This window comes from Falco naumanni, chromosome 2, assembly GCF_017639655.2.
Source record: "Falco naumanni isolate bFalNau1 chromosome 2, bFalNau1.pat, whole genome shotgun sequence".
NCBI lineage: Eukaryota > Metazoa > Chordata > Aves > Falconiformes > Falconidae > Falco > Falco naumanni.
The window spans coordinates 115,757,582-115,770,390 of NC_054055.1; the positions used below are offsets into that span (position 1 = coordinate 115,757,582).

The following is a 12,809-nucleotide window of genomic DNA, read 5'->3' on the forward strand; positions in this document are numbered from 1 at the left end:
GCAGATTTCCCTTCTCTGGGAAGCTAAAGCATCTTCGGTGTGATCGCCCACTTGTTTGCAATGAGTGGGACATGCTGAGGTACAGTCAATCCACACACGAATAAGCTTTTTTTTTTTTCCAGCTACTGTGAGGAAAAGAAGTTGGGCATTCCCAACCAACAGGAGGCAATGCGTACAGAAACCCAATTAAAAAGAACCAGACATAGTGAGACATAGATTAGGAACAAGACTCGTTTAAGAAAACTGTCATAATATTAAAAAAAAAAAAATCAGGAAAAATGTACTATCCGAATGTGAAATACAGAATAAGCACAGAATTCCTAAAAGTCCACTGTTGCTAGAGTCCATGAGAAAAATGGATTTAAAAAAACATGCAAAGCGGGGTTTTCCTATTTATGCCAGTAATTAGAGTGGGGTTGGAGAAGATGCAAGGGAGCTCTACCATTGTCAAAAATTGTTTAGTCTTAACTAAAAAACACCTTTTAAACAATCACAAAAAAGCAAAACCCCAAAGATTAATAAAGACAGCCTTCAGGCTTTGGGGGGATTTAGGTTAAAGGTGAGTTCTCCATCTCTACAAGCAATCTGTGCTTTGAACCTCTGAATATTTTGGCTTTTTTATACTGTGATGTTTTCCTTCCACATCCTCCTTTCCCTGCGTGTTTTGACATGAAAAAAATCAGGTCATGACAACCCCGGAAGACAAGAGTAACTAGAAAACTAAGGAAATCATGGCATCTTCATAATTGGGCTAAAAGTTAAACAGGAATGGACTTCTAGTTAAACTGTACCAGTTTTGCATTTTTAAAAATAAACCTCTTTAAATTCAATTACTATTTAACATTTACCATTTGGAAAGACAACTGCCTCCGTTGAAAGTTCAGCATTGTGACTTTAAAAATTTGTTTATCCCATTTGAATTCTTGAAACACCAAGGAGTCCTTAATGTAAATTTAATTTGTCAGATGAGTAAAGAAAAGATGAAACAAACACTCTCTGAAACTCTATAATGGTCTCCTAAAACCAGAGGAAGCATCCAGACTCGCCTTCCCTGAGCAAAGAAAAAAACCCGAAGTGGTAAAGGTGAACACTTCAAATGAAAAGGTAGAGGACAAAGGAGGTACAATATGAAGTAAAGTTTCTGTTAGGTCACCTTTACAGGGAATTGTAAAGAATTGTAAACTCAGTGAAAGTCTCTAGAATGGCAGTTCACTTTATGATTTAAAAAATTCTGTTTACGCCATTTGCAGAGTTTAAATTTTCTCCCTTCTGAATTTTCTCCTGAAATTACTGTAAAGCTGTGATTGAAGTTAAGAATTGTACTCATTTCTTAGCATGTAACCATTGCCTTACTACTACAAGGTCTAGCACGGAGCCAGAGACAACAGAATTTAATTGTCGATCTTATTTCTGTTCTTTCCTCTAAATTCTCCCAGTATTACACTTCTATTGCCTTCTAGTGAAAATGATTTCACAAAAGTGAAATAATTTTAATCCTCTTTTACTCAATTATTCCCTGCTATTTGAAAACAGATTAAAAAAATAAAGGTGAAATTCACCTTCCCAATGCAGAAGGTGTGCACAAGCAGGCAACACACTGAGAATGGGGTCAGACAGTGCAATTTCCACCCATACTTACATCCTACTGGCAGCCTACAGCACCTGGCACCAGCTTCTGCTTCTCATCTGCTGTCTCAGCAGTTTTCTGTGCCTGACTGAGCAAGGTTTAACCCCCTCCCCCCCTTTTTCCCCCCACCCATTCAGAAGCGAAGTTTCCTGCTCAAGACCCTTTCTTTGAAGAACTGAAGTAGTAGAGAGCTCTATTTCAGGCTCATCCTTTCTAAAAATCTTCAGTATGATAAAGGAATTTACCAAGATTTTAGATAGGATGATCTTGAAATATCTTCCTGAACACATACAGCTGATAACACCATTAATTCAACAAGGCACCCTGGGAAACCAGGAGGTACTATGTACGCCTATGAAATTCCATTTCAACAAGAGTCTACATCATTGTCAAAGAGAAAAAGATCAGCTTTCAGGTTCCACAAGGGAAATCCTGGTCATGCAAACTCTAAAACCATTCTGGTTTTGCTTTTCACTTGTTGTGGTCGGCAACAATCTTTAAAGGTAACTCTCAGATTTTCCAAAAATTCATGATTGCCAGCAATAGGCCACCTCCCTTGACTCCCAAAAGACAAAGAAACCGTCTCTCTGATTTCTAATTACTGGGTCTAAGACACGGGCATTCAGCAGGCATCCACACACAGGCTGAGCAGACATTACTTTGGTAATGTTCATATGAAGTAAGACAACATAAAATAAACCAATGACAATATAAACCCCCCCATGCTATATGGAAATGTATGTGGGTAACCAAGCCACTGGGCTTAATTTTGATTTCTAACTTTGTGTAGAACTTGAAACTAATTATAAAGTCAGAATTAGGGACATTCAGTAAGAATAGCTATATATATTCAGCAAGTTCATGGCATTTTTTTAAAAAAAAACAACTTATGTGAGCTCACACAACAGATGAAAAATGATGTGACAGAGAATTACAGAGCAAATTAGGCTGAAAGGAATGTGGCTGGGGAGGTCATGTAGTCTAATCTCCTGCTCAAAGCAGCTCCAGTTAGAGCAGGGCTTCACCCAGCTGTGTTTTGAGTATTTCCAAGGATGAAGATTCTGCAACATCTTTGGGCAACATGTTCCAATATCTGACCACGCTTTTTTTAAAGGGGGGAAAAGGAAAAGAAAAAAAGAACAAAAAAAAATATCTTACAGGTGACTGGAATTTCTCATGTTCCAACTCGCGCCCGTTGCCTCTTCTCCTATTTGTTGCAACTCCAAAAAGAATCTGTCTCCATCTTATCACATAAATTGCAGACCTTTCCATCAAATTTTAATATGTCTCCTGTTTAAATAGAACCATCTTTATGTTACCTTGAAATTAACGTGGGAAAGCAGGGCTACAGAATAATCACATCTCCATCTCCACAGTATACAAGAGTACTTGTCAGATGACAATTAGCAACAGGTTTAATTTGTAGTAAGGAAGCTTTAGATGGGATGTTAAGAAAAAGACTTTGTAATTACAAGGTTTATGAAAACAGTAGAACAGTTGTCTGGTGAAGTTGCTGAGATCTTGGAGATCTCCATCCCTGGAGGTCTTTGAGAACAAGTTAGACAAACTTCTATCAGGTAGATAAAGGGATCTCACCTTGGGGCAGCGCAGTGGGCTAGATAATCCGCACAGTACTTTCTGCTCCTGTGTTTTCTATGAAGGTTGATACTGCCTCTAGTTAACCCAGGTGACTAGTGCCCAGGCTTGAGCCTACGGGTCAAATTATTAAATATTTAATGCTATTGAAATACAGAAGTCTAAATTACACATTTGGTATATCATATTATGCATCTACTTCTTCAAACTTCTGCATTTGCCCGACAGAGCTCACATAGTAGTTCCTGTGCTGAGATGCTTAAGAATTTCTTCCTAATCAGTTATGGGATAATGTGGTATTTCCTCCATGCACCGCTACAGGAAGGATATCTGGGGATGATCAGCAGGCAAGTGAGTTTGCCCACACTGTCATGGCAAAGACTTGAGATGGATGAAAGCCTCGGACAGGGCAAGCCTGGGACCTAAGCCATCCACTACTACTGCAACTAACCCAAGCACCTCTCACCACTGCGACTACATGGTAATACAGGCAGGAGCCAGGTTAGACTTGCAGCACAAGCACATCCAACAAGATGTTGCATAATTTCTTCGAAACTGTATTAACATGACATTCTCCGGCACATGGCTTGCTACAGTAGCGGTGTTAGCTTATTTGGTAGCTGTTCCACACAATCCAACTAACAGTGGGACAACCGGTTATAAACCTCTGTTTTAAGGGCATTATCAAAAGCAAAAGTATGTGAAACTTTTGCAGGAAACACTGTTGCAATATTCCTTTTAAAAGCAAAGTCCCTGTAGCGCTAAATGTGAGGTTAATGATATACTAGCACGACCTGGACACTATGTAATGCAGATACTTAGAACACTAAGCATGAAGTTCAAGAACTGTTTACATCCACACAATCATCTGTTCAACAATCAACATCACTCAAATGGAGTGTTTACTCAGAAAGAGCTCTAATTCAAAGAAACAAGCAAAACAGAAGCTGTAAATAATACTGGGGGGTGACTGTGTATTCTGGCAATGAATTAATAGACCCGGCAAATATATTTCAGTAATACTTTCTCAAAAGTGATCAAGTGATGATTGATAGTCACCTTTGCACAGAAAGATCAGGCTTTGTATTTGCATAAGATGAGTATTAAAATATTGTCTCCTTCCCCACTGAGCTAAAGACCTCATTGCAGGGAAAAAAATAGCTGGGGTGAATTACAGAACTGGTAACCGAAGTGCTCTGAAGAGCCAAAGAGCTACCGTAGCTCAGCATGTCAGCTATAGTTTAGCTGCCCGACCACTGCTGCTGAATCGGACTTACAGCTGCCCCAGCCTCCTGCTGAGACAGTCAATGAATATACAAAATCACAGCACGTAAGTCTACACGTAAGTCTATCAGAAACATGATAACTCACTAACTTGGTGACACACACAGTACGGTTTCAACTTTTGGTCACCATCCACCTGAAATGACAAGGTAGAAGCACAGCGCAGAGACATGGGCATGTACAGGAACCTGCCTGAACCCGATACACGTAAGTACACAGATTTAGACATTCCTCACAAGGTACATTTTCCATAACAACAAAACATTTTTTTTCAGCCCATAGTAACCTTGATGAGTCAGTGAATTGAACTGGAATGTCTTTCAATATCATACATTATCCCTTTCATATGAAAATCTCAGATGTCTCCAACTGTTCAGCTGCATTCGAGTGATCTTTGTACAAGACAGTTTATTTTGGCCAAGGTCAGGCACCAGGCACTGGGGTGTTATCAAAATCCAAGTGTGTATTGTAGGGAGCAGTGGAGGTGGAAATTGAAATATTTTCTTCACAAAAAAAAAAAAAAAAAAGAAAGAAAAAAAAAAAGGGGGAACACACACCAGCAAGCAGTAGAAAATAAATTACTTTCTCCACCTCCCTGTAATCAGTTTTTACTATCTAGTTGTAATTTCAGTGCACACAAGATGTAAAACTATAGTTCTAAAAGTACTCATTACTATGCATATGAAACTGTTCAAGTGTATCTGAAGGTTTTTGATCAGCTTAAGAAAGAGGGAAGTCAGTCAGACAGGAAGCTCTCAGTACAGTTGAACAGCCAGCACATTCTGGTAATGTGAAAACCGCACCTTTCTTCTAAAGCCTATACAAACACCCAGTGTTATTTCAAAGGTAATGTAATGTACACTGTAACGCTTTAGACTTCTAAACATAGGTTAAAGACCATATAAGTAAATAAAAAGTTATGGCAAGGCAAAGAAAACAGACCAGACATTTGGAACAAAATTTCACAGCATTAATATTGGCACCGACTTTTAGTGCAGTATTACAGAAGCACAGTTTCCGAGTAGAAGACTTTACTGCAACAAATCTAGATTCAGTGAGAAAGATTCTGAATTTGGGCTCTTTTAAATTAGAAAGTAAATGAGATTTAGTTTTTGGCAAGAAAGAAACACTCTTAGGTAATTCAAACCTGATATGCTCCCTTTGCTCCAAGTATGCACCCTGCTTGAGACCTAGCCCTCTTCATGCTTCCTTTTAAGCAATTCCTGGTGTTGGAGTCCTGTGCACGTATGCTAAATGTACAGGAGGCCATTCAGTGGCATCTTCCAGGAGCTCAGAACTGACAGAGTTGGCTTGAATCCACAGGGCTTCTGAACAAACATCATCGCACTGTTACTCACCTTGATGCAGATAAACTACATTCAACATGGAATTGTTCTTGAGCTAATAACCCTGCTGGACCAAACTAGGTCTTTGCAGAGGCAGCTGCCATGTCTCCTCACCTTTGGCAAAGCCTAAACAAACGGTCCCCAGATAGTGAAGACGCAACTACACAGAGACTATAGGCCACAAAGGAAGCAGATTGCTTTCTTCTCCATATACCATTAGTGCTCAATAAATGCAATACGGGATAGAAATATCAGATTCAGTGTTTGAAAAGCCTACTGCATCTCCAAGTAAATCTGGCAGACTAATCTAGCACTTTTGGGTAAGTAGCCAAGTACTATCTGCACTAAAATAAAATGACTAGGAAAAGTGCTAAAAAAAAAAAGTTGTTTTTTTTTTTTTTAAAAAAAACAAAACCAAACAAGCTAAAGTACTTAGTGAATGAACTGCTCCAATGGCTCTGTGCAGGGCATGATGTGACAGCAGCAAAGACGGCTGTTATCACCAGGCCCTGTCCTCAACATAATCATTTATGATATTTGACTGAATCTAAAGACAACTTTATAGGCAACCACCACTTTTTGTCAAGTGACATAGGAGAAAGTCCTGTTCGCAGAGAAGCATGTCCTTTTTTTTTTTTTTTCCTCTCCAGTAAAATGCTTACAGAGATGCTTACAATGCTTACATGCTTACAAGCACGGATAACACTGGTGAAAAACAGCCAACATGCATATGACTGTCAACAGGAAGATCTTAACAGTGTTTTGGCTGGCAACCAGTGGACCTTCAGGCAGGCAAAGACTTGCTAGTTAGATCTTCATAAATGATACAGAAATGGTGCTTTAGAGGAATGCCTGAAACCATTGTTAGATAAAAATTTTAGCTTCCTTCTTCACTGGCTAACTGCATGTAGAATTAGCACTAGACTCCCACTTCCTTAATGTAAGTAAAGATGTGAATTTTGTTTTAAGAATACAAAAGTAGACAGTTTTTCTGTCCTCTGCATGTGTGTAAGTACCCTGGTATAATGGATTAACCCATAATATGGCAACCAGGTGCTGCATTACAGTGCAGGAATACATCCAACATCACAACACTAGCAAGTAGTCACAAGCACAGGTGGTAGGCTTTAGCTCAATTAAATATTAGTAAATAAAAACCGTACCTTCAAAAGTGCAGGCTGAGTTGTGCTTTCCTTTTGGTTGCTCTTTAAATTTATGGCTTCACTCCCTTTGTTTTCAGAACTGAAAAACAAAGATATTTTATCATACTGAGGACTTGCATTATTCAAATCTACCTGACAGTCAACACAGTATCATTCAATTTAAACACCAGAGCATTAACTGAAAAGGACAGAAGAACTTATTTTCCAAACCATAGCCCATATTCTGCACATATTGTAATGGGAAAAGCTATGCCTCAAAAAGCTGAAGATGAAGCAAAATGCCTGTTTCATTTCATATAGAGGTTTTCAAACTCAAGCGTTCAGAAATGGCACACAGCATTTCAGCTCTTCCAGCTGAAAAAACCCAAGCTTTCCATGCAGTGTATGGATTATTTTCTGCTGGAAAAATGATACTATAGTTGATCAATCATCTACTACAGCAGCATTTGTTGCCACAGCTCTATCTGGCACACCTGGCAGTTAGAGGGTACTCCCAGTCCTTATACTGAGGACTGTGATTGAGTGGAACATACTCAGGGCAGACAGCTGCATTTTGTGATGATTCCACTACACGAAACAGATCATTACCAAACACACCTAACGGGGCTTTGCAGGCAAATTCAGAAGAAATTTTGGAAAGGGGACAACAGGCATGTTGTTATTACCAAGGCAAAATCGGCTGTTCCATTTTAAAAGTCAGAAGCCCAAAGTCACATATGTCCTTATTGCCAGTTTACCTTAGTCAAATTTCCTTCAGAGCCCATCTTTGGAATGAAGGGAACCATCTTCCCTGCCCCCCTCCCCTCCCCCCAGCCATCTTAAAATGATCCTTGAGCAAAGCCCAGCAGAGAACATTTTTAATCAAAACCATTACGCTACACGCAACTTAAAAGCAAAAATGTATGAAAGAAAACATTAGAGGATGTTAACAACAGACATCACTTCTTGCATTGCATATCACAAGCTGAAGAAAAATAACCTTACACCAATATATCAAAGTTGTCAGTATTGCAATGAAGTCATTATCACTTCAAAAACCCTTCTTCATCAATTAGAAACCTAGCTTTACTACTCGTAAGTGCACAAACCCTTATTTCCGAACTTGTATGAAGAGGTGAACTGAAAGCTGCTTAAATGAAAATAAAAAATATTTACATTTTCGTGAAATTCTCCTAGGGTCTGGAGAAAGGATTTACACGTACCAGTACTCCTGCCACTACTGACTGTTAACTACAGGTAAGCACGTCTGTGTAAGGCTTTGGAAAAGAAAGGTTTTCTTCCCATTGTGGATTAGACATCTGAATTAAATATACTTTGATACACACGCAAAATACAAAAAACAGTCTGACTAAATGTTAGTTTCCCTCTCAGCTGCTCACAGACAACATTTCCCTGGACAAAAACGAGAACAGAACTGTCCCACAATTAAGTTTTTTCAAGATCTTTCAGATCTTTTCAGATACATCAAAAGAAAAGCGCCTTCCTCTCTTTTATAGATCCTCTTAAAGTTGAAAACCATGTACTTTCAGATCACCTCAGGTAATCGTTCATAATGCATTCATAAACACAAAGATGCTTTTTCAGGGACAGCATCAGAGGCAAGTCTGGGCTGTTCTTTGCCTCTGCGTTAAGATAGAGCAGATGAATTAATATTCTATCCTATTAATTTCTTCTGCTGTTAATGCGTGTCATGAAGGAGATGTCACAATCCACAATCACTACGGAGCAAGCTGGTACACCAATAAAAGTGCTTCTCAGCACACAGCCTATTTCTCCCTCATAGTTTTTTCTTTTTAAAAAAACATCCTTCTCAAATCTGCATAGCTTTTCCTGATGCTGATACACTTGACATGAACAGGAACTCCCTGCACTTCAGAGCAGAATAATACGCTTGATTTCCACCACACGGTCTTCCTGGCTTCAGGATATCACTCTTTATGGAACTGGTCTGCAGACCACAAATTCGATCCTTGCTTTTGTTAAGTATTGCCAGCACAGATCACCAGTGCCCTATTCTTTTATCACTTTGTTTTGCTCATATTCTTCCCTTCACATCATGTTTTTTCCCCAAACTTTTTTTCACTTTCCTGCTTCTTTGTATTTGAAATATATGCCTGCATTACTTTCTTCTAGCTAGCCAGGCTTGGACAGATTGCTATAAATTCCATAGTGTACATACCAAAACTGAAAGAATGCAATTTTGCAGATAAGTATCTTAAAATCTACAAGTAAAAAAAAAAAAAAAAAGTATCAAAACTTTACTTTCCAGCACAAAATAAACCTAAACCTGGAAGCAATTCTTCACACCCTTTCATGGTTTATATTCTAGTGTTTCTACATTCCTTAACCTTTTGCTTTAATGTGTAGTTCCCCAACATGCTGACTTTGTCAGCAGAACCAGCTTTAAAAATTTCCACTCCTTCCTTCTCAAACTCGGCTATCTCTTCCCCCACTTAACGCAGCCAAGCAGGGCTCCCAACAGGGCCATGGTCTTGGATACAACTGAGGAGGGAGCAGAAGTTTCCATCGGGAAAAATTCAGCCTGTGATGCAGCACACAGTGCAGTGATTTGCAGCAGCACAGAAGAAGGGGCAAAGAATGCCACAGGGAGGGACAAGCAAGCATCACCACTGCAGCTCACTTCAGCACTGCAGCTGCTTTTTGTGCACCTCTGCCACCCTTAGCCAGCACCCAGATTTAAATGCATCCAACCAAAAACAAGTCTCACACTGCATGAATGAAGTTTACAGCACAGAAGTTCGCTTTGCTGGAAACCAGCCTCTTGGATTATTTAGGATAAAATTGTTTTGTTTTTCTGGAGAGTCGAGATGATCTTATACAGCCTAAACACCACAGACAGTAGCTGGTGCCACACTCAGCACTTGGGACGGGAGAACATGTTCGTTGGGCTCAAATGGTGCGGCTTATCACTTCCCGCTACCAATCCCCTACAATTTTCAGGGCTTTTTCCCTTCTTGTCATTGCATCAATCACATTCACTAATTACAAATTTTGGAACACTACCAGTATCTTCCCCACAAATTCTCTGAAGAGGAAAATAAAATAGTAAAGTTCATAGACTCATACCCAACCCTACACCCCTGTTAAAAAAAAAATACACGGTGAAGCTAATGTAATTATGCCACACATTTTTATGTTGTAATGTAAACCTGTGTTGTCCATATGAAGCTATATTCAGAGATGCAGTAAACAATTATGGAGCTATGACATTCACAATTAGAATTAATTCTTCGGAAATATGCAAGACATTTAGTATTTATGCTATAAATTCTCCATTTTTCCTTCTATGTCCGTGCTATACTATCATTAGTGGCTACATATTACACTTCCCAAAACCTGTATTCCAAGAGGGTGTTTATATATATATATATATTTACTTTTTTTCCCCTACAGGACAACCTCTGCAACTAAATACTGTTACAAAATGTTGACTTGGTAGCTACATATCACACCATCACATTCTTATGCCTTTACTAAGAACTGAAAACAACAGACTGGTAGCATATACACGCTCACTGTGAACTAGGGATTTCACCCCATCCCCCCACCTCTGAATCGGGCTGCATCTGTATTATTGAAGTTTGGCTCCACAGAGTTTCATCCTTGCCCTAAGCTGTTCCAGAGCGGTGCATTTCTGGAGTGCTTTGCCATGGCAGACACTGAGATGCTATCTCCTGTTCAGCACTCTAGAAGTCAGGTTTGTGTTTAACCACCCACGTGGCTTTGCTAGATCAGCCAGCCAGCTCTCAGGCAGCATTTCAGCACTTCCTAAATTTTGCAAAGATGAATCTCATCAGTCTTCCACTCTGTGCTTCACAAACTACTACTGTTACATTATATGCCCAGCAACAGGACTCAGCCAACCCCAGTTTTGAATCTACTTGTACTTGCTCTTAAGAGGTGAGAGAGCAAAGCATGATCCTAGGAAGACAGAAAACACCTTTGCCCTGCCAACTTGCTTCCATGGACTTCTTAACTATACAGGCACTCAGCTACAAACTGTCACAGCCACCCATTTACATATTTAGGCAGATATTGCTTTCATTTTGTAGATTTTTCTTTTTTAAAAAAGCATGGAAATACTAAAGAACACCCATAGTAATAAAGACAGTGTCAAACTTAACACTAGAAACCCAGCCTCTCAACTACTTCTCAAACATGTAGTGTACAGCCTTTCTGCTGCTGTTTCTGCAGATATTCCCTTTTCTCTTACATATTAGTGTATCCAACATGGATGGGTTAATCTTCAGCGATGGTAAAGGGATCTCTTCTCAACTGTCTTGCCAGCATGCCTAACCTGATTAGCATCACTCCTATTTTTAAATAATCAAGATTAAACTCAAGTTACAAAAGATTCTGTTCTGTATCTTCTGCACAAACCTTTATTTGTGTGATTTTCTAACACTTTCTGTCCCTCTGCTGCTGAAAATATGTTTTGACCTTTCTGTAATACTTGGACAGGTGGTCTCTGAGTGAGAAGCAGATTTGTGGTCCAAGTTTTTTACCATTATGCTTATGCAGGAGAGGTTAGAGATTCTTACGGGGCAGATGAATGCTCGTATTCTGCATTGTTGCTCACAATTAAAAAGTAGACACATATAAATAGAAGTACTCAAACTCAGGTTAGCTAACATACACGAGGCATTGCAATCAAGCCAAAAATCAATTTAATGGAGCAAATTTAAGTACATGGTTTGCGAGATCTTTTCCAACCACCTCTAAAACAGAACGAGACAATTACAAACAATCACATCTTCAAAAGGCCCTCATGGCATCCCCGTACGGCGCGAGAAGTCTGCTTCCTCCATCCTTGTCCTTCAAAACAATCCCTCGGAACTTGCAAATTAAAAGCCCTTCCCCTTCTTCCTTTATTTAATCTACCCCACCCATGTTATGCACGCAGCAGATTGTGAATATGTTGTGTTAGATTAATAATAAAAAAAAAAGCTACAGGCAGCATGCAAGTGAAATAAAGCACAAACATGCAAGTTTTGATAAGCTTGACTAGAAGCAGAGCTCACCAAACTGAAAGTAACTGTTGTGACATTTTAGGTTCCTTTTACAAGGAGAAGGTATGGGCTGCTGATTGCTGTTTGGGAAGGGGGAAATTAATCAGCAGTCTCTTAAGGAACCAGGGACAGCTGGCTAAAGCTCAGCTCGGGCAGCACTGTGACAGCACTTCTGGGTGTTGAGCCTCCCTCCTTCCCCCACTGCTTAGAAGCAAAGTCTCTTCCAGTGCAGCAGCTCCAGCAGTTACTTTTCATGCAGTCCAGATGCTACCACACAGGCTAGCGGTCTACCATTTTGCCATCTTTTTCCCTCTCTTCAGGGACAAATGACTCCTTGAATAATCAAACCCTCTTTGCTACTGCACTAGGCTAGCATTATTTGCTTTTAACTGGTCTTCTCTTCACATTAACTCAAGAACCATTCAGCCATTTAATGTCATAACTCGTAGTGGTAAGAGAATACGCAATGCCTCACCTGAAAGATGCTCCAGGGTGCCAGGAGGCAAGAGGCTTCTACATCTGGCTCTAGTGACATAATGCTAATAAACTAACTAATGACCTACACATACATCTACCTATCCAGGTTTCACGACATTACTTGTGACATCTCCTTCCCAATATTTTCTTAACAGTTTTGCTCAAGTTGATGTGTTTTTTGGGGATTGTTGATTGAATTCACTCTCTGCTGGAGTCCTCACTTAGGCTAACGTCATTTTTAAGTTTCCATTCTTCCCAGTTTCTTTATTTCAGCACATTCTGGGTG

At 39.6% G+C, this 12,809-nt stretch overlaps 1 protein-coding gene across 1 annotated transcript in view; it reads right to left on the reverse strand.

Moving 5' to 3' along the window:
• Window positions 1–12,809, reverse strand: part of CRYBG3 (crystallin beta-gamma domain containing 3) — a 94,690-nt gene that overhangs the window by 72,425 nt on the left and 9,456 nt on the right. Inside the window, exon 2 of the mRNA XM_040583011.1 lies at window positions 7,017–7,095. Coding sequence (XP_040438945.1) covers window positions 7,017–7,095 — 79 coding nt within the window. The remainder of the gene's footprint in view (window positions 1–7,016; window positions 7,096–12,809) is intronic.